At 47.0% G+C, this 27,269-nt stretch overlaps 1 protein-coding gene across 2 annotated transcripts in view; it reads left to right on the top strand.

Annotated features, from left to right (window-relative positions):
• LOC119977745 (relaxin receptor 2-like) overlaps window positions 1-27,269 on the top strand; it is a 185,506-nt gene that overhangs the window by 97,712 nt on the left and 60,525 nt on the right. For both annotated transcript variants that reach the window (XM_038818950.1, XM_038818949.1), the window contains 3 exons: window positions 11,051-11,122; window positions 14,752-14,981; window positions 23,298-23,708. In XM_038818950.1, the coding sequence (XP_038674878.1) occupies window positions 11,051-11,122; window positions 14,752-14,981; window positions 23,298-23,708 (713 nt within the window). The remainder of the gene's footprint in view (window positions 1-11,050; window positions 11,123-14,751; window positions 14,982-23,297; window positions 23,709-27,269) is intronic.

Here is a 27,269-nt window from a genome sequence, read left to right as displayed (position 1 = left end):
GACTCAGAAGGTGCAGGAGAAGGCGATCAAAGAGATGGAGAGAAAGGTATCTGACAATGAGGATGAGATCCTGGCCTGGCGGTCAGAGTGGAGGCGCACGAGGCTCTACACAAGAGATGGCAGGAGAGACTGGATGATCTCGAATATAGGTCTAGGAGACAAAACCTGCAAATTCTGGGCCTCCCTGAAGGTGTGGAGGGGGCGGACGCGAGTGCATTTGTGACTACAATGCTGGTGACGCTGATGGGTGTGGGGGCCTTCCCGTGGCCCTTGGAACAGGACGGGGCGCACAGAGTCCTCGCGAGGAAACCTAGGGCGAACGAACCATCGAGGGCGATAGTGATAAGGTTCCACCGCTTCACAGACAGGGAGCGTGTCCTGCGTTGGGCAAAGAAGGAACGGAGCAGTGAGTGGGAGAATGGAGAGATTCGTATATACCAGGACCTGGGAGCTGAATTGGCTAAGAGGCGTGTGGGATTCAACCGGGCTAAGGCGGTCCTCCACAACAAAGGGTGAAGTTCGGGCTCCTGCATCCGGCGAGGCTTTGGGTAACGTACCAGGGCAGGCACCATTATTTTGATATGCCGGATGAGGCGTGGACTTTTATTGAGCATGAAAAGCTGGACTCGAACTGAAGGACAGCTGCACGTGGGTGAAACGCCCTGGTGGGGATGTGTAACCGGGTGTTGGCCTAATGTAAGATTGGTAGTAGAATTTAAGTTGTTCGCTTTTCCTTTTCTGTGTTTTTTCAGGGGGCGGCGTAACGCCCGGGCTGTGTTTCTTTTTTCACGGGAAGAATTTGGATGGCTCTCGCTCTCTTACCCTGTGGGGGAGGGGAGGTTGGGGGCCCGAAGGAGGAATCAACAGTAAGATTGGGGATAGAGGTGTGAGCGGCCAGGGTCAGCATGGGTCAGATGAATTATGGAAGCACAATGGGGGGGGGAAATCAGTACTAAGCGGGTGCTTGGCATGGGAAGTTGGGATTGGGGGGTTGGAGGGGGATGTGGCACTGCTTGGCTGACTGAAGGGGAGCCAACTTTTGGGTAGAGATGGAGAGTCGAGTTGGGGGACCTCCGGCGGGAGGGCTGGAGCGAGCGGGAGGCGCGGGCACATGTCTGGCCGAAAAAGGGAGATGGCTAGTCGGGGGGGAGCAGCCCCCCTGTCCAGGCTGATCACGTGGAATGTGAGGGGTCTGAACGGGCAGGTCAAGAGGTCCCGCGTGTTCTCGCATTTAAAGGGATTAAAGGCGGGCGTGGCCATGCTACAGGAGACGCATTTAAAACTCGCTGACCAAACGAGGTTAAGGAGGGGATGGGTGGGCCAGGTGTTCCATTCGGGGCTAGACTCGAAGACCAGAGGGGTAGCAATTCTGGTCCGTATTCGAGGCAGGGAGTATTGTGGCAGACAAGGGGGACAGGTACATTATGGTGAGCAGTAAACTGCAAAGGATCCAGATGGTGTTAGTTAATGTCTATGCCCCGAACTGGGACGACGTGGAATTCATGAGGCGCATGCTGGGTAAAATCCCGGTCTTGGAGTCAAGTAATCTGGGGCTGTTTAGCACAGGGCTAAATCGCTGGCTTTAAAAGCAGACCAAGCAGGCCAGCAGCACGGTTTGATTCCCGTAACAGCCTCCCCGAACAGGCGCCGGAATGTGGCGACTAGGGGCTTTTCACAATAACTTCATTTGAAGCCTACTCGTGACAATAAGCGATTTTCTTTTCATTTCATTCATTCATTTGATCATGGGGGGGGGGGGGGGGGGGGGGGGGGGGAGTATTCGGCCATTTCGGTCTCGGTGGGGGGGGGGGGGGGGGGGAACTTCAACACAGTCCAGGATCCGGCATTGGACCGGTCTATGTCCAGATCGGGAAAGAGACCAGTGGCGGCCAAGGCCCTGAGGGAGTTTATGGATCAGATGGGGAGGCGTGGGCCCATGGAGATTTGCACGGCCAAGGGCGAAGGAGTTCTCTTTTTACTCCCACGTTCACAAAGTATACTCTCGGTTTGACTTTTTTGTGTTTAGCAGGGCTTTAATCCCAAGGGTGGAGGGGGGCGAGTATTCTGCCATTTCGGTCTTGGACCATGCCCCGCACTGGGAGGAATTGCGATGAGGGGCGGAGGGAGGGCAGCGCCCTCTCTGGAGACTGAATGTAGGACTGCTGGCAGATGAAGACGTGTGCGGGTGGATAAGGAGCATCCAAATCTATGTGACAACAAACGATACAGGGCAGGTGTGATGAATGTCACTAAGTAATTCACACTGTATTTACCAATACTATTGTAAGCGCAGTAGCGTTATCCGACCACTAGGGGGAGTAGCACTGGGAATGCTCAGGAGTTTGTACAGGGCTCCACTCTTGGCTCCGCCCACGACTCCTCCCCCTAGACTGCTGTATAAATAACCGTGTCCAGAGTCAGCCTGCAGTTCATCGAGAGTTCAATGGGTAACAGGCTGGCTCTGAAGTAAGTAGATTAAAACCACTCTTCATATCTGAAAGCACGTGTCTCGTGAATTGATGGTTGCATCAGCAGGTAACAGCAACAACGGCCTGGGAGGCTATGAAGGCAGTTATTAGAGGGGAGTTCATTTCTATTAGGTCCCATAGAGAGAAGAGGGAGAGGGCGAGGCTGGTGGGAGAGATACTCAGAGTAGACAAGAAGTATGCGGAGACCCCCGAGGAGGGGCTGCTAAAGGAGTGCTGGAGACTGCAGGCGGAGTTTGATCTGCTGACCACTGGGAAGGCGGAGGCACAGCTGAGGAAGGTGAAAGGGGCAGTCTACGAGTATGGGGAGAAAGCAAGTAGGATGCTGACACACCAACTTCACAGGAGGGAGGCGACCATAGAGATTGGGGGAGTTAGGGACAAGGCAGGTAACACGGTCTTGGGCTCAGAGAACATCAACAAAGTCTTCAAGGAGTTTTATTGTAAATTGTACGAGTCAGAGCGGGATGCAGCAATTTATGGACTAATTGAGGTTCCCAAGGGTGGACGAGGACCTGGTGGAGGGACTGGGGGCCCCGATTGAGTTGGAGGAGATACTTAAGGGCCTAGAAAGTATGCATTCGGGCAAGGCCCCGGGACCGGACGGCTTCCCTGTAGAATTCTACAAGAAATTCTCGGAGCTGCTGAGCCCACTCCTGCTAAGAACCTTTGACGAGGCTGAGGAGAGAGGAACCCTCCTCCCGACGATGTAGCAGGCTTCTATCTCGCTCATCCTGAAGAGGGAGAAAGTTCCGCTTCAATGTGGGTCCTACAGGCCAATATCACTCCTGAATGTGGATGCCAAACTGCTGGCTAAAATTTTGGCTACTAGAATAGAGGACTGTGTCCCGGGAGTGATTGATGAGGATCAGATGGGTTTCGTCAAGGGCAGGCAATTGAACACAAATGTGAGGAAGCCCCTAAATATTATCATGATGCCCTCAGAAGGAGGGGGACGCAGAAGTATTGGCTACATTGGATGCAGAGAAAGCCTTTGACCGGGTGGAATGGGAGTAGGTTAGAATTTGGTGAGGAATTCATAGGGTGGGTCAAGCTACTGTATCAGGCCCCCGTAGCAAGTGTATCCGCGAACCTGCTGAGTTCGGAGTATTTTAGGCTGCACCGAGGGACGAGGCAGGGGTGCACCCTATCTCCGCCAGTATTTGTCCTGGCAATTGAGCCGTTGGCCATAGTGCTGAGGACTTCAAGGAACTGGAGGGGGCTGGTGCGGGCGGGGGAGGAGCACCGGGTTTTGCTTTACTTAGACGACCTGCTATTGTATATTTCAGTCCCGCTAGAGGGGATGGGGGAGGTCATGCTGATCCTAAGAGACTTTGGGAGTTTCTCGGGGTACAGGTTGAACGTGGGGAAAAGTGAGCTGTTTGTAATCCACGCTCGGGGTCAGGAGGAGAGACTGGAAGAGCTCCCGCTCAAGATGGTGGAGAGGAGCTTTCATTACAGGTGGCCAGTGTGGTGATATGAGTGGGAGCACAGCCATTGGTGCAGAGCATTGGTTTCCCATTGGCTCTGGCTGGTCATGTGCCTCTCGTCTGATTGGCTGGGACTAGTCATGTGACTGCTCACCAATTGGTCGAGAGGCAAGTAGCCCCCGCCTCCGAGGCGGGGTATAAGTATCCAGGTTTCCCGGCGGTCGGCCTTTCTCTGTAGTCGACCACCGGGCTAACAACTAGCTGATTAAAGCTACAGTTTGGATCTTCATCGTGTCTCGCGTCCAATTGATGGTACATTAATTTAATCAGCTAGAATTTTGGAATGGAGCTACGCATCAAGCCTGACTGCCTCCGCACCAGCCTGCATGCCTCAAATGCGTCTGCAATCTTTAAACACTGGCAGGCGTGTTTCAACAGTTACCTGACAACTGCAGCCAGCAAGCCCACCAAGGAGCAGAAACTCCACATCCTCCACTCGTGCGTGGGCACGGCGGTATATTCAATGATTGAGGATGAAAGTGATTATGATGCGGCCATGGATATTCTGAGAGGACACTTTCTCCGGCCGGTCAACAAAGTATACGCACGGCATCTCCTGACTACTAGACAGCAGTTCCCTGGTAAGTCACTCAACGGGTTTCACCAGGCCCTCTCAGCTCTAGGGAGAATGTGCGTCTGTCCCCAAGTTTCTGCAACTGAGCACATGGAACTTTTAATTAGAGATGCTTACGTTGCCGGCATGCAATCCTCCTCTATCCGCCAATGATTGCTGGAGAAGAACGCCCTCAGCCTAGCTGAGGCACGGACCCTTGCAACCTCCCAGGAGCTCGCCGACCTGAACGCCCGCGCTTACGCCCCCGGCCACGCAGCAACCCCCTGGACCTCATGGCACGCACCACCCCGTCCTCCGGTGATCCCGACCCCCCTCCAGGCCTGCGCTGCGGGACGCTCCGACAAACTAATGGGGCCCCACTGCTATTTTTGTGGCCTCTCCAAACATCCCCGGCCCGCTCCGCTCTGTGCAAGAGCTGCGGGAAGAAGGGCCACTACGCGGTGGTCTGCCAGACCAAGTCGGTCGCTGCTGTTCTGCGCAGCGACCGCGGATCACCCTCCCGGCCATCGCAACAGGCCTACGGTCCTCCCGACCCCCGCTCCCGGCTGCCCCGACCGACACGCAGACGCCACTGATACTGCCCCCAGCTGCCACGAGGTTCCCAAGGACGCCGCCATCTTGTGCCCCGGACGCCACGTGCAGGTCATGGGCGCCGCCATCCTGGGGCCCCGGCTCCATGTGCGGGTCCTGGGCGCCACCATCTTGGGACCCCAATTCCACGTGCAGGCCCTGGGCACCGCCATCTTGGGCCAACAAGGAAGGCCCTGCCAGCGATTACTCTGCTACTGAGGATGACCTGGAACTCTTGCCACGACTTGCTTCCATCACGCTCAACCAGTCGCAACCACGCATGCTCGCCAAGACTACAACAACGATCCAACTCAACGGACATGAGACGAAATGCCTACTGGACTCCGGGAGCACGGAAAGTTTTGTCCACCCCGACACGGTAAGACGCTGTGCGCTCCACCCAGTTAAGCATAAGATCGAATTGGCCTCGGGTTCGCACTCCGTCCAGATCACCGGGTGCTGCATAGCGGACCTCACGGTCCAGGGGGGGTTTTCAAAAACTTCAAACTCCTCATTCTCCCCCGTCTATGTACTCCAGCACTCTTGGGCCTGGATTTCCAGTGCAACCTGCAGAGCTTGACCTTCCAATTCGGCGGCCCTATTTCCCCCCCCTTACTGTCTGCAGCCTCGCGTCCCTCTAAGTGGACCCCCCTTCCTTGTTTGTTAATCTCACCCCAGATTGTAAACCTGTTGCCACTAGAAATCAGACGATACAGTGCCCAGGACCAGACCTCCATTGGGTCCGAGGTCCAGAGGCTCATTAAGGAAGGAGTCATCTAGGCCAGCAACAGTCCCTGGCGAGCCCAAGTGCTGGTAGTTTGGACTGGGGAGAAAAACCGGATGGTCATTGATTACAGTCAGACCATCAACAGGTTTACGCAGCTGGACGCGTATCCTCTCCCCCGTATTTCCGACCTGGTTAACAGGATTGCGAAGTACAAAGTCTTTTCCACGGTGGACCTTAAGTCTGCCTACCACCAGCTTCCCATCCACGCGAGTGACCGCAAGTACACCGCGTTTGAGGCAGATGGGCGCCTCTACCACTTCCTCAGGGTTCCATTCAGTGTCACAAATGGGGTCTTGGTCTTCCAACTGGAGATGGGCCGAATGGTCGACGAGCACGGTTTACGGGCTACCTTCCCGTACCTCGATAACGTCACCATCTGCGGCCACGACCAGCAGGACCATGACATCAACCTTCAAAGATTCCTCCGAACCGCGAAACTCCTTAATTTAACCTACAATAAGGATAAGTGCGTGTTTAGCACCGACCGTCTAGCCATCCTTGGCTACGTAGTGCGTAACGGAGTAATAGGCCCCGACCCCGAACGCATGTGCCCCCTGATGGAACTCCCTCTCCCCAACTCCCTCAAAGCCCTCAAACGCTGCCTGGGCTTCTTCTCCTATTACGCCCAGTGGGTCCCCAACTACGCCGACAAAGCCTGTCCCGTCATCCAGTCCACCTCCTTTCCCCTGTCGATGGAGGCCCGCCAGGCCTTTAGCCGCATCAAAGCGGATATTGCAAAGGCCACGATGCATGCTATCAACGAGTTCCTCCCATTCCAGGTCGAGAGCGACGCATCTGACGTAGCTCTGGCGTCCACCCTGAACCAAGCGGGCAGACCCGTGGCCTTCTTCTCCCGGACCCTCCACACTTCTGAAATCCTCCACTCCTCGGTGGAAAAGGAGGCACAGGCCATAGTCGAAGCGGTGCGATATTGGAGGCACTATCTGGCCGGCAGGAGGCTTATCCTCCTCACAGACCAACGGTCAGTGGCTTTCATGTTCGATAATGCACAGAGGGGCAAGATCAAGTACGACAAGATCTTGCGGTGGCAGATCGAGTTGTCCACGTACAACTACGATATCTTGTGTCATCCTGGGAAGCTCAACGAGCCTCCCGATGCCCTATCCCGCGGTACCTACGCCAGCGCGCAGATTGACCGCCTCCGCTCCCTCCATACGGACCTCTGCCATCCAGGGGTCACCCGTTTTTACCACTTTATTAATACCCGCAACCTGCCCTACTCCGTTGAGGAAGTCAGGACCGTCACCAGGGACTGCCACGTCTGCGCCGAGTGCAAACCGCACTTCTACCGCCCCGAACGAGCACATCTGATCAAGGCATCCCGCCCCTTTGAACACCTCAGTATAGACTTCAAGGGTCCCCTCCCCTCCAACAACCGTAACACGTATTTCTTGAGTGTTATTGATGAGTACTCCCGCTTCCCTTTCGCCATTCCCGACATGACCACAACAACCGCCATAAAGGCCCTCCTATCCATCTTCTCCCTGTTCGGCTACCCCGCGTACATCCACAGCGACCGGGGGTCCTCCTTTATGAGTGACGAACTGCGTCAATTCCTGCTCAGCAGGGGCATTGCCTCTAGCAGGACGACCAGTTATAACCCCCGGGGTAACGGTCAGGTCGAGCGGGAGAATGGCACCATTTGGAAGACCATCCTGCTGGCCCAATGGTCCAGAGACCTCCCCATTCCCCGTTGGCAAGAGGTCATCCCCGACGCCCTGCATTCAATCTGGTCTCTCCTCTGTACTACCACTAATCAAACACCTCATGAACATCATCTTGTTTTCCCCAGGAAGTCGTCCTCCGGATCCCCTCTCCCAACCTGGCTGGCCACTCCCAGGCCCATCTTGCTCCGGAAACATGTGCGGGTGCACAAGTCCGACCCGTTGGTTGAGCGAGTCCAGTTACTCCACGCCAACCCGCAGTATGCGTACGTGGAGTATCCCGACGGTCGGCAGGATACGGTCTCGCTTCGGGGCCTGGCACCCGCCGGCGTGCGGCCTTCTCCTCTTACATCAACACTTCCACCCCAACCCCAATTCCCCCCAGCGCCCCCCACGACCCAGCGCACATACCCCCTCTTCCCCGATTACAGCGTCTCCACCACCGGCCCGGGGTACGGAGACACATCTACGACCGACGCTCCCGGAGACAAGGACGACCATCGGCCCGACGTCACTGGCTCCACTGCAACGGTCCACCAGAACACCACGGGCACCCGACAGGCTGATCGTGTCCATCTGATGCAACCATGGGACTTTATTGGACTCTATTTTGTAATTTTTTTTGCATCCTAATGTAGTATTTAGTATTGTTTGTGAGGGTTGGCGCTTCCGAACTTCTGTAGCTACTACTGTGTGGCTAATGTAGCCATGATTATGAAATGGGTAATGGAGGAGGGGTCGGCGTGCGGGTGGTTAGAGGCGGCATCATGCAAAGACACCAGCTTAGGGGCACTAGTAACGGCACCGTTGCCGTTCTCGCCGGCACGATACACCACAAGCCCGGTGGTGATGGCGGCACTGAGGGTCTGGGGTCAGTGGAGAAGGCACAGGAAGGAGGAGGGGGCCTCAGTTTGGACCCCGATACGGAATAATCATAGATTTGTTCCCAGCAAGATAGACGGGGGGTTTCAAAGTTGGCACAGGGCAGGCATTAAAAACATGGGGGACCCGTTCATAGATGGGATTTTCCCTAGCTTGAAGGCGCTGGTGGAGAAATTCAGCCTGCCCCCTGGAAATGCCTTCAGATACCTCCAAGTCCCCGACTTTCTCAAGAAACAGGTGGGGACATTTCCATTGCTTCCCCCTCGTAGGATTCAGGACAGGGTGGTGTCTGGCCTCTGGGTAGGAGAGGGGAAGGTGTCGGACATCTACCAAGAACTGCAGGAGGCAGAGGAAGCCCCAATGGAGGAACTGAAGGGCAAGTGGGAGGAAGAGCTGGGTGAGGAGGTAGATGAGGGCCTGTGGGCTGATGCCCTAGACAGGGTAAATTCCTCCTCATCATGTGCCAGGCTCAGCTTAATTCAGTTTAAGGTGGTACATCGGGCGAGAATGAGCAAGTCCTTTGGGGTGGAGGACAGCTGTGCGAGATGTTCAGGGAGTCCAGCGAACCATGTCCATATGTTCTGGGCATGCCCGGTGCTTAAAGAATTCTGGCAGGGCTTTGCGAAGGCTATGTCCAGGATTTTGGACATGCGGGTGAAGCTGAGTCCAGGAATAGCGGTCTTTGGGCTGTCAAAGGATCCGGGAGTGCAGGAAGCGAAAGAGGCCGAAGTGTTGGCCTTTGCCTCCCTAGTAGCCCGGAGACGGATCTTGTTAATGTGGAGAGACTCGAAACCCCCGGGTATGGAGACCTGGGTTAGTGACGTGGTTGGGTTTCTCAGCCTGGAGCGAATAAAGTTTGCCTTGAGAGGGTCCATGCTGGGGTTCTCCCGGCGGTGGCAACCTTTCCTTGACTTTCTGGGAGAGCAGTAAAATGTCAGCAGCAGCAGCAATCCATGGGGCGGGGGGGGGGGGGGGGGGGGGGGGGTGCTTAGGTGGGTAACTGTTTGCTTAATGTATATTCTCTTTTTGTATAATGATAATAACCACCTAGTTTTGTTCAATATTATCCTTTTATTTTTCTGTTATTGGTTATGTAAAAGTTCTGTTTGAAAAAAGCTTTAATAAAAACAAATTTTTAAAATAAATCAATATGTCGGTAAAGGAGTTAGGGGAGGGGGCCCGGATAGGCCTGGAATAAGCCATTTTAACAAAAGACCCTTCTCCCATGCCCACATGTCTGTTCTTGGCCTGCAGCAATGTTCCAGTGAAGCGCAACGCAAACTGGAAGAACAACATCTCATCTTCCGGTTAGGCACGCTACAGCCTTCCGACCTGAACATCAAATTCAACAACTTCAGATGATCAGCTCTAACCTACCTCAACCCATTTGTTTTCATTTCATTTTAACTGTCTGACCATTTCTTTCTTTCTTAATATATATTTAATCCCCCCCCCCCCCATCTTATCCACCATTCCTTCAGCTTTCTCCTCTTTGCTTCCCCCTTCCCCTCCCCCACATCTACAGTTCATCCTCTGATATTAGTTTCCCTGCTGTTTGACCTTTCACATCTTTTGTCCTCTCAGGGGACTGCCATTAGCACTCTTTCCCCTTGGTTTCCTGAGGAAGGAACAGTGCTCCAAAAGCTTGTGTTTGAAACAAACCTGTTGGACTTTATCCTGGTGTTGTAAGACTTCTTACTTGGTTTCTGTGGCCATTAGCACCCGTTCCCTGGGTTTCTGTGGCTATGACTCATCTTTCATTCTCACTCCACAGTATAAATATTTCCCACTTTCTCTGTCTCTTAGCTTTGACAGAGTCAGCAGACTCGAAATGTTACCTCTTTTCTCTCCTACAGATGCCAGACTTGCTGAGATTTTCCAGCATTTTCTCTTTTGTTTCAGATTCCAGCATCCGCAGTAATTTGCTTATATCCTTTTGTATTCTCTGACAATCTTCATCACTATCCGCAACTCCTGCAATCTCAGTATTACCTGCAAACTTGCTAATCAAACCCGCTATATTGTCTTCCAAGTCATTTATATATATTACAAAGAGCAGAGGTCCAGTACTAATCACTGCGGAACACCACTAGTTACAGACCTCCATTCGGAAAAACACCCTTCCACTGCTACCCTCTGTCTTCTAAGGCCACAGTAAGAAGTCTTACAGCACCAGGTTAAAGTCCAACAGGTTTGTTTCAAACACTAGCTTTCGGAGCACTGCTCCTTCCTCAGGCGGCACCCGTTCTGGCCAAGCCAGTTCTGGATCCATCCAGCTAGTTCACTCCTGACCCCATGTGATTTAATCTTTTGCATCAGCCTGCCATGAGGGACCTTATCAAATGCTGTAAGTAAGCAATTGCTTGGAATTATGCGGTTCATTTTGAAAAAAAAAATATGTTTCATGTATCATGAGGGTTTCCTATTTGAAAATAAGTTTGGTACGTCTTTATGCATATTCTTTTGATAAAAAATGTTTTTGACACCATGATAAATGAATATGTTCTGAGCATTTTGCTATTTTTTATTTAATAATCTATTATTTAACTTATTTTTTCCCCCATTTCCTTTAACAGCAGTCTTGAAGGAATAGAAATTACAAACATAGAAAGCCGGATGTTTAAGTCTATGACAAGCTTGGAACATATGTAAGTAAACAGCTGAAGATGCACCACATTGTATATTTCCTTAGGCAGGCTTTTAATGTATCAATAAATATGCATTAGAAAGTTGTAATGCCTTTTTTTAATGAGCTGAAGTAATTGTTCAGATTGCTGTAGAATGATTCATCCCGCAATTTGCAAATGAATTTTTGAAGAAAAAAACAAGGTCCACTGATGGGCTTTCAGATGTGGAGCTAGGACAAAAGAAACACATCTTGTTGTCCACAATTTGTCCCATACAAGCTTGACTAGCTGATGATTTACGACCCCTTTGCTCCCTTTTAGATCAAAAGCATCCACAATATTATCAGGTCTTTGACGATGGTTTGGGAGGTAGGCATATGAAGGCATCAGGCCAACAGTCTTCCCATCAGAAAGGTGGCAAATCAGCCAATTAAATTACTTTAGTGGTCAATTAAGGGCTCCTTCCCAAATCTGCAGGCTGCTGCCGTATGGGAAGACAGTTCAGGGAAACCTGGCAGCTTCCCAGTGGATTCAGGGGTGGGCACTCTCAATTTTGGGCACTCAATAAACTCAGGGAGACCCCATGGTGGCAATAGCTTCCCCTACAGCAAGTGTGCTGTCCATACTTCATGACACCACACTCCATCCCCCGGTCACAAGCCCAGGTATCTCCAATCTCACTTACCCTTGCCAAAGGTGCCTTGGCCATTGATAGACTTCACATAGAAACATGGGAAATAGGGGCAGGAGTAGGCCAATCAGCCCTTTGAGCCTGCTCTGCTGTTGTAGCCCCCACAAAGGTCATGGGAAGTGGACCATCTGGTTCCCGTGATCTCTACCCAGTACAAACTTCCCTGGTAATGGGGTGAAGTTTCCTCTTTAATGAGGGGAGCCTGTGCTGTCTAAAAACCCCGGACTGGGTGAAGGTCAGGGCGGGAGAACCCTTTGGGGTGTGGAGTAGTTGAATGTACATATTAATAAACCTTTACTTTGGCAACTCAGAAACTGAGTTCCCCAAGTTCAGAACAATGTGAAATAAAACCTTGAGAGACTGTTGGGTTTGTGGGATCCGTGACGCAGCAACTTAATGGAAGCTCCGAGCAGAAATCCATTTGGATTTGCAGCAAGCGGTTGAGATTGCTATTTACCACAAAAGCGCAGAGCAGAGAGCCCAGGAGCTCCAAGGGATGGCGGTCCAGAACGTGGGACGTCCAGGTGAGCATCATACAGCCTTTTAAAGGCCTGAGGAGACTGGCCCCCGACCATGGGGCTGCAACGCAAGGAGGCAGATCGCTGCCAAATGGCCCAGAGAGCAGTGGACTGGCGGTCAGCATCGCCACTGGGGGCAGCAGCATGGATGGGTTGACCTGTATGACTTCCTGCGGTTAGAGAAGATAAAGTATGAGTTAAGGGGCTCAGCAGGGGAGTTTGAGAAAAGGTGGGAGATATTTGTGACCTTGTTTGAGGAGCTGTTCGTCGCAGGGGGGTGGGTGATGGGTGGGGCGGGGGAGGGATGAAAAAGGAGAAGAATCTGTACAAAATGTATAGTTGATTATTGGGAAGAATGTTTCCCGGGGTGTTTATTTGCTGTAACTTACTTTGATACAAGTTTGAATAAAATGCGTTTTAAAAAAATAAAATAAAATATTCTTACTGAGCAAAATGTATTATTTCAGAATTAATAGTAGGTTTTTTCTTAATTTCCTGCCTAGGCTGTAAATGTTCACTTACAAATTGCTACTAGTGAAAGTACTCTCCCAATGCAGATACTGCCTAGGCTCACCCAGGAGCATAGTCTGATACTTGGGAGACAAAAATATCTGGACTTAAAAATGGTTTAAATAACTCTTCTAAAAAAATTTTAAAAAATGAAATGAATATATTTATTCGTCTGCATGTACTATAATGGAGATCTTCCATATATTATAAATATGGTGTTAGGAACACAGCTTATGTTAAAGGGTATTCCAAATCAGAGAAGGGGAACTTGGAATGCCTGCTCTCAACTGTAATTTGCAATTTGGTATAGTGTGAGCAAAGATGTGAAGACCCATGAAGGACTCCCCAGATGTTTATTAAACAGTAAAGCACACAAGATAGTCGACTAAAAATATATTTAACAACTTTAATGGCTATACAAAGCTTATCTTTAAAGTTGCTCAGTTCCAAATCACTCTATTTTCCTAATCTCAGAGCTAAACATCCCCAAACAACATCCCATAGTTGTTAACAATATAAGCAAAACCCAGCAATAGTTACCACACTAGGGACCTATATCTTTTGGGGTTACTTCCTATTTAGGATGTCAACTGGCTTCTCAAAGAGGCTTTCTCCAGACATAGTTTGTTGGGAGTGGACACAGCATGCTGCTGTGGGCTGCTATAGTAAAACAGCTTGCCTGTGATATGCTGTTTTTCCTTTTGATCTTCCCTTATCTGAACTAACCTTCTCAGAAGCTACTCTTAATTACCTTTATTACATGAATTCACATTTTTGAATGGAAATGTGAAATTCACTCCCATCTCTTTTGAACTTTTACCATCTTTACTTTAACTTTCTATTTCCATTGTTACCAATTTGTCTTCAGTGAACATCTGTTCACCGTGTTTCTCGGCTAACTAGCATATCAAAAACATAGTTCAATCAACTCAGCCAATTTGCCTTTCTACAATTTCCATTTTAAAATAATTTGTTTTTCTTTACCCAGACAACCACCAGAACAATTTCCAATTATTGTCAAGGTCCCAGGTTCAATTCCCAGCTTAGAACACTATCTGTGTGGAGTCTGCATGTTCTCCCCTTGTCTGTGTGGGTTTCCCCCGGGTGCTCTGGTTTCCTCCCGAAAGATTAGGATCATCTATTAGGTAATTTGGGCATTCTGAATTCACCCTCAGTGTACCCGAACAGGCGCCAGAGTGTGGCGACAAGGGGATTTACGCAGTAACTTCATTGTGGTGTTAATATCAGCCTACTCGTGACAGCAGTAAAGATTATTATTATTATTGGATTCTTAGTTTTACATTTTATCACAATTTGCAAATATACTAGCAGCTTTATGAATGCCTTTCAGATTTTTACCTCTGAGTAAATAATTTATTGTTTCCTTGAATTGCAGCAATTATCAATTTAGAGAGACCACTATGCTGTGCTTGCTTGTTATATTTTTGCTGTAAACATGAGGAGTGCAAAAGTTAGGAATTACCTCAGGTGTTCAACCAATTGGCGCACCATAATTTTGGTGGAAAATTGGCAAAAACCCTGCTCATGGGGTTTCCACTGTCTTCCTTTAAAATGATAATAGCTGATTGGGAGAAGCATCACGGGAATTCCTTGCTCGATTGATTAAGCCCATGAAAATTCCTGCAGATCATTCTTTCCCATCATTGATGGCGTAATATTAACTGCATTATCAGGCTAGTTTCAATTAAAGTCCCTTATTTGTTATACTGAAAATAAAACACTGCAAGTGCTGGAAATCGGAAATAAGAACAAAATAGCTGCAAAAGCTCATCAGGTCATCAACCTTCCATGTTCTCCACAGATCCTGCCTGACCTGTTGAGTTTCTCCAGCTTTTTTCTTTCTTACTTGTTATATCCTTGCTAACATCTCCCCGTGACTGTGATGTCGTTTGTGCTATTTTTCTTCGCAGATACTTCAATAAATTTCAGTACTGTGCATATTCTATTCGTGTACGCAGCTGTCAACCAAATACAGATGGCATATCTTCCTTTGAAGACCTACTAGCAAACATCATCCTTAGAGTATTTGTCTGGGTCATAGCTTGCCTTACCTGCTTTGGAAACCTTTTCGTCATTTTTATGAGGTCACTTATTAGAGCCGAAAACAAACTGCATGCTATGTCTATAAAAATTTTGTGTTGTAAGTAAAATTTCTTTCTTCAAATTATAAATGCATTGCAAAAAAACAGCCAGCAAAACTTTCTCTGTCGCAGATCTGTCACATTATCCTTCTGTCAATTAGTAGTATATTCTGGGGTTATCTTTACACGCCTCAGTTACATCTTTAATGGAACTGAGATGGAAAGGGCCAAAAACAGTTTGAACAGTACTCATGTGACTTTGTAAAATATTAAACCCCTGTTCACCCTTACAAAGGTACACATGTTGGAGGAGGTAGAAGTGTGGATTGTGGCAGGGACTCTCTCAATAGAGAGTTTCTACATTCACAAATTTTCAGGGAATAACTTTGAAAGGTGAAATCCAAAAAGCAAATGGGAGTTTGAGCCAGTTGAATGGTGTAAATGAGGGTCATTATGAATGTCCAAGCCTAGAATCGGTCCAATCTATGAGAAGTTGCATTTTCTTTTGGGTAATACCACATTTGTTAGATAATGTATAATGAGCGGGAAAGAGTCTGTAATATCCAGCACGGAACCTAGGGGTGAGAATATTTGTCTTCTCTGTGTTCTTTGAGGAATACGAGTTCCCCTGCTAGGGGAGGGGTATCTCAATTAACCCATGTATATAAGGTTAGCCAGTAAGGCACCGACCTCAGAATAAACCTAGCAGGAATCTACTGATAGCACATATTGTTTGTGTGGATAAAACTTTGTTTCTTATTTTACTGGTGTGGTCTCCCCATGCCATCATTAAACTGGCGACAAGGAGGAAACTGGTTTGCTGTCAACTCTACCACCTACTCAGCTCCCTAGTTTTCTGCACCCAGGTTTGGATTTCTTTGATTCGACATGCTTCTGTTAGGGTGGTCAAATGCATTTGGCGGCGGTGTTGAAGACTGGAACCAATAGGCTGAATGAATGCGTTATTTCTGCCGGGCCAACAATATCATAGAGAACAAGCACCAGAGGGTCATACTATTGATGGCCTGTGGATTGCATCTGTTTTGGTGATCCGGAGTCTCATGAACCCGGCAACACCGGATACACAATCATTCAACCAGCTTGTGGCGCTTGTGTCGCAAAACTTTAACCCAACCCCGTCGATAATTGTTCAAAAATATTGGATTAATATGACGGAGAGGTCCTCCGGGGAATCAGTCACTAAGTTCGTATCACGGCTACGGAAGATAGGCTGGCTCTGCTGAACAGAAGGGTGGGAAAAAGAGTGGAAGGGCTATAGTCATAGGGGATTCAATTGTAAGGGGAGTAGATAGGCAGTTCTGTGGTAGAAAACGAGACTCCCGAATGGTATGTTGCCTCCCAGGTGCACGGGTCAGGGATGTCTCAGATCGGCTGCAGAACATTCTGAAGGGGGTGGGTGACCATCCATTTGTCGTGGTGCATATAGGCACCAATGATATAGGTAAAAAATGTGATGAGATCCTACAATCAGAATTTAGGGAGTTAGGAGCCAAGTTTAAAAGTCTGACCTCAGAGGTAGTTATCTCAGGATTGCTACCAGTGCCACGTGGTAGTCAGAGTAGAAATGAAAGAATAGGCAGGATGAATGCATGGCTTGAGAGATCGTGCAGGAGTGAGGGGTTTAGATTTTTGGGACATTGGGACCGGTTCTAGGGGAGGTGGGACTACTACAAATTGGATGGTCTACACCTGGGCCAGACTGGAACCAATGCCCTTGGGGGTGCTTTTGCTAACACTGTTGGGGAGGGTTTAAACTAATGTGGCAGGGGGATGGGAACCAAATTAGGAGGTTAGTGGACAGTAAGGAGGTAGTAACTAAAGCCTGTAAGGAACTAGATTCAAGTCAGCGTGACTAAGGGGAAGAGATGATGAACACAAAGAGACTGGTGGTCTGAGGTGCATTTGTTTTAATGCAAAAAGTGTAGTAGGTAAGGCAGATGAACTTAGGGCTTGGATTAGTACCTGGGAGTATGATGTTATTGATATTACGGAGACTTGGTTTGGGGAAGGGCATGATTGGCAACTAAATATCCCAGGATATCGATGCTTCAGGTGGGATAGAGAGGTAGGTAAAAGGGGTGGAGGAATTGCATTACTGGTCAGAGAGGATATTACAGCTGTGCTGAAGGAGGGCACTGTGGAGGACTCGAGCAGTGAGGCAATATGTGAAGAGCTCAGAAATAGGAAGGGTGCGGTAACAATGTTGGGGCTGTACTACAGACCTCCCAACAGCGACCGTGAGATAGAGGTACAAATGTGTAAACAGATTATGGAAAGATGTAGGAGCAACAGAGTGGTGGTGATAGATTAGAATTTTCCCAACATTGACTGGGATACACTTAGTGTCAGAGGTCTAGATGGAGCAGAATTTGTAAGGAGCATCCAGGAGGGTTTTCTGGAGCAGTATGTAAATAGTCCAAATCAGGAAGGAGCCATACTGGACCTGGTGTTGGGGAAGTTTCAGTCGGGGATTACTTTGGGAATAGTGATCACAATTCCGTAAGTTTTAGAATACTCATTGACAAAGACGAAAGTGGTCCTAAAGGAAGAGTGCTAAATTGGGGGAAGACCAACTATACCAAAATTCATCAGGAGCTGCGGAATGTGGATTGGGAGCAGCTGTTTGAAGGTAAATTCACATTTGATAAGTGGGAGGCTTTTAAAGAGAGGTTGATGAGTGCAGGACAGACATGTCCCTATGAAAATGAGGGATAGAAATGGCAAGATTAGGGAACCATGGATGCAGGTGACATTTTGTGACTAGCTAAGAGGAAAAAGGAAGCATACATAAGGTCTAGGTGACTGAAGATAGACAAAGCTTTGGAAGAATATTGGGAATGCAGGACCAATCTGAAACAAGGAATCAAGAGGGCTAAAAGGAGTCATGAGATATCTTTAGCAAACAGGGATAAGGAAAATCCCAAAGCCTTTTATTCATATGTAAGGAGCAAGAGGGTAACTAGAGAAAGGGTTGGCCCAATCAAGGACAAAGGAGGAAAGTTGTGCATGGAGTCAGAGAAAATGGGTGAGATTCTTAATGGGTGAGATGCTAAAGATATTTTGTATCGTTGAAGCATCCTTGAACACGGGTGAGGTACCGGAGGACTGGAGAATTGCTAATGTTGTCCCCTTGTTTAAGAAGGGTAGCAGGGATAATCCAGGTAATTATAGACTGGTGAGCCTGACATCAGTGGTCGGGAAGCTGTTGGAGAAGATACGGAGGGATCGTATTTATTCCCATTTGGAAGAAAATGGGCTCATTAGCGATAGGCAACATGGTTTTGTGCAGGGAAGGTCATGTGTTACCAACTTAATAGAATTCTTTGAGGAAATGACAAAGTTGATTGATGAGGGAAGGGCTGTAGATGTCATATACATGGACTTTGGTAAGGCATTTGATAAGGTTCCCCATGGTAGGCTGATGGAGAAAGTGAAGTCTCGTGGGGTCTAGGGTGTACTAGCTAGATGGATAAAGAACTGGCTGGGCAACAGGAGACAGAGAGTAGTAGTGGAAGGGAGTTTCTCAAAATGGAGAACTGTGACCAGTGGTGTTCCACAGGGATCTATGCTGGGACCACTGTTGTTTGTGATATACATAAATGATCTGGAGGAAGGTATAGGTGATCTAATTAGCAAGTTTACAGATGACACTAAAATTGGTGGAGTAGCAGATAGTGAAGGGGACTGTCAGAGAATTCAGCAGAATACAAATAGACTGGAGAGTTGGGCGGAGAAATGGCAGATGGAGTTCAATCCGGGCAAATGCGAGGTGATGCATTTTGGAAGATCCAAATCAAGAGTGAACTATACGGTAAATGAAAAAGCGTTGGGGAAAATTGATGTACAGAGAGATCTGGGTGTTCAGGTCCATTGTACCCTGAAGGTGGCTGCGCAGGTCGATAGAATGGTCAAGAAGGCATACAACATGCTTTCCTTCATCGGAAGAATGTATTGAGTACAAGAGCTGGCAGGTCATGTTACAGTTCTTTAAGACTTTGGTTCGGCCACATTTGGAATACTGCGTATTCCAAATACTACCACATTTGGAATTCTGGTTGCCATATTACCAAAAGGATGTGGATGCTTTGGAGAGGATTCAGAGGAGGTTCACCAGGATGTTGCCTGGTACGGAGGGCACTAGCCTCTGAAGAGAGGTTGAGTAGATTAGGATTATTTTCATTAGAAAGACGGAGGTTGAGGGGGGACCTCATTGAGGTCTACAAAATCATGAGAGGTATAGACAGGGTGCATAGCAAGACGCTTTTTCCCAGAGTGGGGGACTCAATTACTAGGGGTCACAAGTTCAAGATGAGAGGGGAAAAATTTAAGGGAGATATGCGTGGAAAGTTCTTTACGCAGAGGGTGGTGGGTGCCTGGAACGCATTGCTGGAGGAGGTGGTAGAGGCGGACACGATAGCGCCATTTAAGATGTATCTAGACAGATACATGAATGGGCAGGGGGCAGTGGGATACAGATCCTTGGAAAATAGGCGACAGTTTTAGATAGAGGATCTGGATCGGCGCAGGCTTGGAAGGCTGAAGGGCTTGTTCCTGTCCTGGAATTTTTCTTTGTTCTTTGTTCATCTGGGGCTGGTTTAGCACACTGGGCTAAATCACTGGCTTTTAAAGCAGACCAAGGCAGGCCAGCAGCACAGTTCAATTCCCGTACTCGCCTCCCCGAACAGGCGCCGGAATGTGGCGACTGGGGGCTTTTCACAGTAACTTCATTTGAAGCCTACTTGTGACAATAAGCGATTTTCATTTTCATAAAAGGGATGGTGGTGAATGTCCTTGGGTGTTGTCACGTGGAATCGCCTCTGGCCGGACCAAACGCCTCTGCGACTCTGGCCTCTAAGCGAAGAGCTGGCCACCAGGATGTGCAACATCACTGGACTCTGCTGAAAGCAATTCCGGCCCTTGAGCAACATGTGGACACCAATCCTGGCGTACCCACAGGCAGCAGGAGGTCCAGCATTCCAACCGCCCTCGTCAAGGTTGGCATTAGCCCCGGGGTCAGGCCTTGCATCTAGATGACCCAGAAGAGGATGAGGCTGAGATGCAGCTGGACAGTTTGTCAGTACCCGTGTGACCCCTATTCATATTCCGATACAAGTGAATGGTCATATGCTCCAAATGGAACTGGATACGACAGCAGTCATTTCTGTGGTGGAACAGAGCATTTTTGATCTTCTCAAACAAGGAGTGTATACTTTGTCTTTGGCTGACACGGCGGCTAATTTGGCCACATATACACGGGAAAGACTAAATATTGCGGGATCCACCCTCACTCCAGTGGTTTATGGGCACCAATTAGTGCGCTTTCCCCTCATTGTTGTGCAAGAAAATGGCCCAGTTTATCCTGGAGGGGATTAAAAGTCTGTGGTGGGGAGGCTCAGCATCAACAAATGACAACACTTTTTCTGTGCTCTCTGCTTAGGGAACAATTGTTCTTCGACATCAAGACATAGGCAACTGTTTGAAGTGTTCTTGCCATTCCCACTTCTGAGCATGTGCAAGCTTTTATCTCTTCTGAGCATGTGTGGGATTTGGGTGGGGCTTCAGTCTGAAAGAGTGTCTTGCATCTCCAGATTTGTTCTCGAGTGCTCCTGTTTCCTTTTATTTACTATGGTTAAACTTTATTTATTTATATAAAGAAGATCCTTCTCTTTACAATGCATTTGAATATCTTATTTGTGGACCAAGTTACTACATTTTTGGCAACGAGGAAGAAATGGAAGTGAAAAATTGAATCTTTTCTTTGTCCAGCATGGCTACACAGGGTTGCATACAGTGAGTAGCTAGTTTCTTTGTGAATTTATTTGATGGAATTTCAAGTTAGCAGCACCACGGCCATGCTTGAGTGAATTGAGGATTGGGCAAAGTACATGGAAAGGATGCAGCACTTCTTTTAGCAAATGAAATAGAATATGCGGTGAAGCAGTGCTCGATTCTCCTGAGTGTGTGTGGGGTGAGGACTTACAAGTTGATGAGGAAGCTTTCCACGCCACAAAAGCCGGGGAAGGTTTAATTCAAAGGCATAGTCTCTCTGGTCTAGAATCATCATAATCCAAAGCCCTAGGTGATTGTTCCATGATTCAAAATTCATAGCCATTTTTTAAAAATAGGTCAATCCGTAGCTAAATTTGTGGCATAATTATGCCCGCTTTCGGAACACTGATTTTGGATCAATTTTAGAAGATATGCTCAAAGACCGAATGGTCTGCAGCATTACTAAGGTCAGCATTCAGTGTTTGTTGTCGGAGGAGGGCACACTTACTTTTAAGAAGGCTCTAGAAATTTCTCAAGACATGTAAAAGCCATGGCTAGCCATGCAAGAGATATTCAACAAGCTAATGGTAGTGCCCAGACAGGGGCGGTGTACCAAATACAGAAAAAAGCTTCCAGGAAAAAAGTTAAAGCAGTGAAGTGTTTTAGATGTGGAGGGCCACACTATGCCAATGATTGCAAGTTTATGGACGCTGTTTGTCACCAATGCATCAAGAAAGGGTATTTAGCAAAGAAATGCAGACGCAAGATGAAGGCTGAACAAAGAAATTTTAGTTTAAAGAAGCTTCAATCAGCTAAGCATGAGCAAAGCCTATTTTTCTGTAGCCAATGGTGAGCAGATCAGATGGAGATGCACACAGGACATTTTGCATCTGTAATTAGTGAGCAAACATACAAGTTGACGTGGGAGTCTAAACGAGCACCTGCTCTTACTCCTGCAGAGATTAGTCATTGGACATACACCGGAGAGTCCATTCCTTTGCTTGGGACGTTGGATATCCATGTTGCACATAACAGGCAAGAATCCAAAGCATGTCTCCTTGTGGTCAAAGGAAAGGGACCGAGTTTGCTATGGATTGACTGGCTCAGCAAAATTCCCTTGAACTGGGGTGAGATCAAGCACACAAGGGTAACCAAGGATCTTGTTACAAGGTATCCAGATGTGTTCAATGATGAACTGGATACATTACCACTTCATCCTGAGGAGTGGTCTGCTAAGCCATGATCCAGACTGCATGTGGACTCTGCAGCACCTTTCATGAGCCACATGTTTTGGGTCATCACAGATGCGCATTCAAAAGGATTGGAAACACATATCATGAGTAACATTATAGCTCCTGTGACACTGGAGAAGCTACGTCAAATTTTCGTAACCCGTGGGTTACCAGATACACTTGTCTCAGGGAACGGCACTACTTTTACAAATTGTGTTTCAGGAACTCATGCAAAAGAATGGCATCGGCTTCAAATGGTTTGGCAGATTGAGCTGTTCAAATTTTGAAGGAGACATTGAAAAAAATAGCACGTGATACTTTAAGAATAAGCTCTCAAGATTTTTTATTCCAGTATTGTATCACACCACAATCCACTGCAGCGCTCATTCCTGCGGAATTGTTGTTCGGCAGGAGGCCGAAGTCTCATCTGGATCTGCTTCATCCAGATCTCAGTGCGGAAGTCACCAGGAGACAAGAGAAGCAGAAGGAGGGACACGACTTGTATTCCAAAGAAAGGCAGTTTAAACCAGGTGATCAGGTTTACATCAGAGACGTTGGTAGTAATCAGAGTTACCAGGAATAATTTTAAACCGACGTAGTCCAGGAGCTTGGGTCGTGAATCTGAAAAATGGAACAGTTGTCCACAGACACCAAGACCATATTTGTTTGCGGTATGACCCCGAGTCAGGAAAAGTTTCAGGTAAGGTGACAGAAGGTAATGCTGCTGTGAGCTTTTACCAGGAAGTGGTTCCTGTGCTTCCAGGTTTGCCAGTTGACTCTGCTGGGGGAGTGGAAGAGGAATGTTCATGTTCAGATTGTCAATCTACCTCTTCACTTACGATTCTAGATCTATCATTACAAGATTCAGCAGTTGTATTGAGTACGTCGCAATGCAACCACAGGGCCCCTGACAGACTTTTGTATAATTAAGACATTGCTTTTGTTGTATTTCTATCCTGATGGGCGATTGAACGTAAGGGGGGAGAAATGTTAGTGTTTTTATAAGCCGATCTCCCTTCTGAGCATGTGCAGGCTTTTCTCCCTTCTGAGCGTGTGTGGGCTTTGGGTGGGGCTACAGTCTGCAAGAGAGACCTGCAAGTCCAGGCATGTTCTCTTCCAATGCTCCTGAACCTTTTTTATTTATGAACAAGATCCTTTTCTTAACAATGTATTTGACTACCTTACCTGTGGGCCCAAGTTACCACAATAATCAGCCCAATGTATCTCGACGGCTAGATAGTGAAAATTTGAACAATTCCTTTCTTTGTACTAAAGTTTGTAACTGATGATATTACTACAAAATGCAAACATCTAATATTTGAAAGATGTATGTCTCCCTTTTTTACATACAAGGTGCCGATTGCCTGATGGGAGTATATCTATTCTTTGTTGGCATTTTCGATGTCAAATATCGTGGCGAGTATAACAGACATGCACAGCTATGGATGAACAGTATCCAGTGTCGAATGATAGGATTTCTGGCCATGCTTTCTACTGAGGTCTCAGTTCTGTTATTGACTTACCTGAGTCTGGAGAAGTACATCGTCATTGTTTTTCCATTCAGTAATGTCAAACCGGGAAAGTACCAGACTTTGATAACACACATTACAATTTGGTTCATTGGATTTACTATTGCTATAATCCCACTCTGGAATGAAGACATATTTGGGAACTACTACGGAAGAAATGGAGTTTGTTTTCCTCTTCATGCAGACCAAGTTGAAAAGGATGCTGCAAAAGGCTATTCTATTGGAATATTCCTTGGTATGAAGTTTTAATATTTTTCATGATTAATTTTAATGTCTGTTTAGGACAGTAGAAATAATAGTGAGAAAAATATGCAAGACACAAGTAATACAAAGATTCTCAAACAATTAAATTTCAATTTAAATTTAATGAGTTTTGTAACGGTAATTTTCCTTTTTATTATTATTCACTTATGATTATTTTTAATGAACAAGTAATGTACCCAAAATAAGTTTCCATACGAACAATAAATTGAATTAAAATTGAAACAAAGATCCTCAAACATGGGTCACATTGGCGTCTCACAATCCATTGTTGGGGCACAAAACTATCATGTTAAATAGGAAGGAAAAGTAAGGTACTCCTGGGCAAAAACCTTTTAGACGTACAAAATAACATTGGAGCAAACACTGCAATGCAATACTGAGTGAGGGGCTGATACACTGTCAGAGGTGACACCTTTTGTCTGAGCCATTAAATCAAAGCTTGTCTGCCCTTTGCAGTAGCAATAAAAGACACTGCGACACTACTGGATGAAGAGCAGGTGAGTTCTCCTAGTGTACTTGTCAACATTTATCTTTCAAGTGACACCTCTGAAACTGATTATCTGATTGTTTACTCATTACTGTTTGTGGGACCTCATTGTACACAAATTAGGTATTATATGTGTCTATAATGCATTTTGGGATATCAACAAGATGTGGCTGGGGAATGGAAAGGAAATATAAAAGCAACAGACTTCTTGGGTGGAATTTTCATTTTTGTACGGAGTGCTGGCAGAGGCGAGAAAAGTGGCGTGCAGTTTGTTGTCTGCACTGCTGGCTTTTCTCGCCACGTTGTGCAGCATTCCGTGCAAATAAAATGTGCAGGCGTGGCCCAGAGTATCATGCTGGTGGGGCAGGGCCAGAAAATGTCAGCAGCACCGGGGAATCTCACGGTCGGGGGGAGGGGGTGTTTTTAAAAATCTCTGATAAGAAATGAAGAACCAAGGAGTAGGTGTAATACTGCATGTGTTTTCCTTCAGATAAGACATTGAACTAAGCTCTGCCTGTTTAATTGGAAATAAAACCGCATGGAATTATCTTTATTATATTTACCTCTCAATTAAGTTGGCTGTCACATTTGCTAAAGGCAATACCTGCACGTGTTACTTGTGATCTCCCAGTGAGCGATGACTGATTGAGGGATCTGGCATTGGAAAGGGCATGGCCCTTGTTGATCCTACTGCACCCCTCATCTACAACCATCACCCCATCAAACCCGTCCTATCATCACTTCCCTCTGGCCACTCCTGGGCCTCTGATGTTTTCCGGCAGCAACTATTGCCTCTGATTGCCTGAAAGCTCTCAGTGCGCATGACTTCCTGCTCCTAGGGTCCTGAGCCCAAGGAAAGTCCCCAGAGACCCTCAATTGGCTTATTAGTACCCCAATACTCTTAGGCCTTTCATGAGGAGCAGTGTAGGCCTCTTACTAGCCCTCCAGCCTTCAGCCAAGACCCCCATTGCCTGCATAAAATTCTCCGATTATCTATTTTTGGGGGTCAAAAGCCGATTCGCCAGTGTGGGACCGGAATTTCCCCACCGACATGACAAGCCGATAAATCCTACCCCATGGCCTCAACTTGGACACCGGAAACAACAACCCAGGCCTGTCGACCCTGTAAAGTCCTCTTCACTGACGTCTGGTGACCAGTGGCGGACTGGCCAGGGTGTCAGCTTGCCCGATGGCAAGTGGGCCCCCTATATCAAATAAAAATGCAATAAAGAAACAAACACAGACAACTGTTTTAGTAATAAAAAGGAATAAGAAAAAAAAGAGAACAGGACACAAATAAGCAGTGCATGAAAAGGAACGAAGCAGGGGAAGTAGTGGAAGGATGTGGAATAGGGGGGCCCGGGTCGGGCATAATTAAGGAAATTCCATGTTTTCAGCAAGAGTGTGTGAATTTAAAGATAAAGTTACAGTTCGTGATTTGAAATGGTCGGCAACTTGAAAGGATATCAAGCAGTACATAGGGTCGTGAGGTCACCGAAAAGGAGAAACGGTACCTTTGAGCGTGAATCATGAGGTCAAAGATATTGAAGTGATAAGCCATGATCGGTAAACTCAAAGGGTTGCGACTTGTAACACTACACTGGTATCAAACTGGACATGTTAACTTTGGTCGTGGGACCATTCTTAATGTCTTACTGTAGTCGGACCAAACTTCTAAGTTTCAACAGTTGTCTCAGTTGCTTGCTGGTGTGAACACTGGACAGTGGATTGTCTCCTCTTCTGAAGCTGCATAGGCCACAGTAGTATTGATTAATGAACATAGCCTATTGAAGTGTAAGTAAGTTATTTTATATTTTTTATCAAGTAGGGGTTTATCTGGTGTTCCTTCAAGTTATTCTTGCAATCATCAATATTCATTTTTCCCAATGTGGGCTATTTTTTATTAAGTTTTTATTTCAGGAATATTACCCCTACCAGCATGGAAAAGAAAAAGCATAAATCTGGGTCACTAAAACGCAAAGAACGAAAAGAAGCCAAAAGGAAGGAATCAGCCAAGCGATGCAGGCCTATTAGAGTTTATAATACCACAAGCACAATCCACATCAATATCCAGTTCTGCAACAAATAATCAAGAAGCAAGAAACAGTGCTCATGGTGATTATGCAATGACATGCAAGTTACAAGAACAGAGAAGAGCTACTTTGAATGGAGAGACAAATACAAGTGCATCCATTACTAATCAACCCAGGCCCAATATTTCTTCTGGCTTCCTTGTTCCGGTATCTGTACTGCCTGTAGTTGCAACATCTGAACACATAGCTTCAACTAGTGACAGGGAATCAGATATTCCTTCAAGCATAAATGACTTGGTTTCTGAAGCACATCCTGTAAATGAACCTACGCAAGAAAATGAAAGATCAATTACTGGAATCTTCCAATATCCATCACGAGCAAAGCTAAAACAGTTTTTTGCTGAACATCCACTTCAGCCACTTGATGATCTGCCATTTGATGCTCGTTTGTATGAGAGGAAAATTATGAATGACTCAGTCCCAAGAAAATCGGCAACATATAACAAAGAAAATAGATGCTTGTATTCATACTGCTTAGCCTTTGAGTTTTCCAACACTTGTAATCCATCACCCTTTGTACGTGGCTTTAGTGACTACAGGCGTATTAGCCAGAGCTTGACTTTACATGAATCGACAACAACACATGTCAGAAATGCTCAGCAATATATCAGTGTGGTTAATGATGGCACCTTAGATAAAATTTTTGCAGCATCACTAATTAAAAGGAAAGAAGAAGTATTGAAGCAGAGAAGTATTGTCATGAGGATTATAGACATCATAAAGATGTTAGGCAAGCAAGCACTTCCTTTTCGAGGTCACAGAAATTAATCGGCCTACACTCTAGATAATGAGGTTCTGAATCATGGCAATTTTTTAGCTACAGTGCAGTTGATGGCAAAATATGACCCCATTATGGTAGCTCACGTTTCTGCAGTGCAAAACAAGTCTAAACAAAGAATCAAATGATTAGAGCAATAAGGAAAGGCTCAAAGTAAAGGCCGTGGTGGACTTG

Source organism: Scyliorhinus canicula, chromosome 14 (assembly GCF_902713615.1).
Source record: "Scyliorhinus canicula chromosome 14, sScyCan1.1, whole genome shotgun sequence".
Lineage (NCBI taxonomy): Eukaryota > Metazoa > Chordata > Chondrichthyes > Carcharhiniformes > Scyliorhinidae > Scyliorhinus > Scyliorhinus canicula.
The sequence above is the reverse complement of the archived record's forward strand: the minus strand, read 5'-3'. Positions and strand labels throughout refer to the sequence as shown.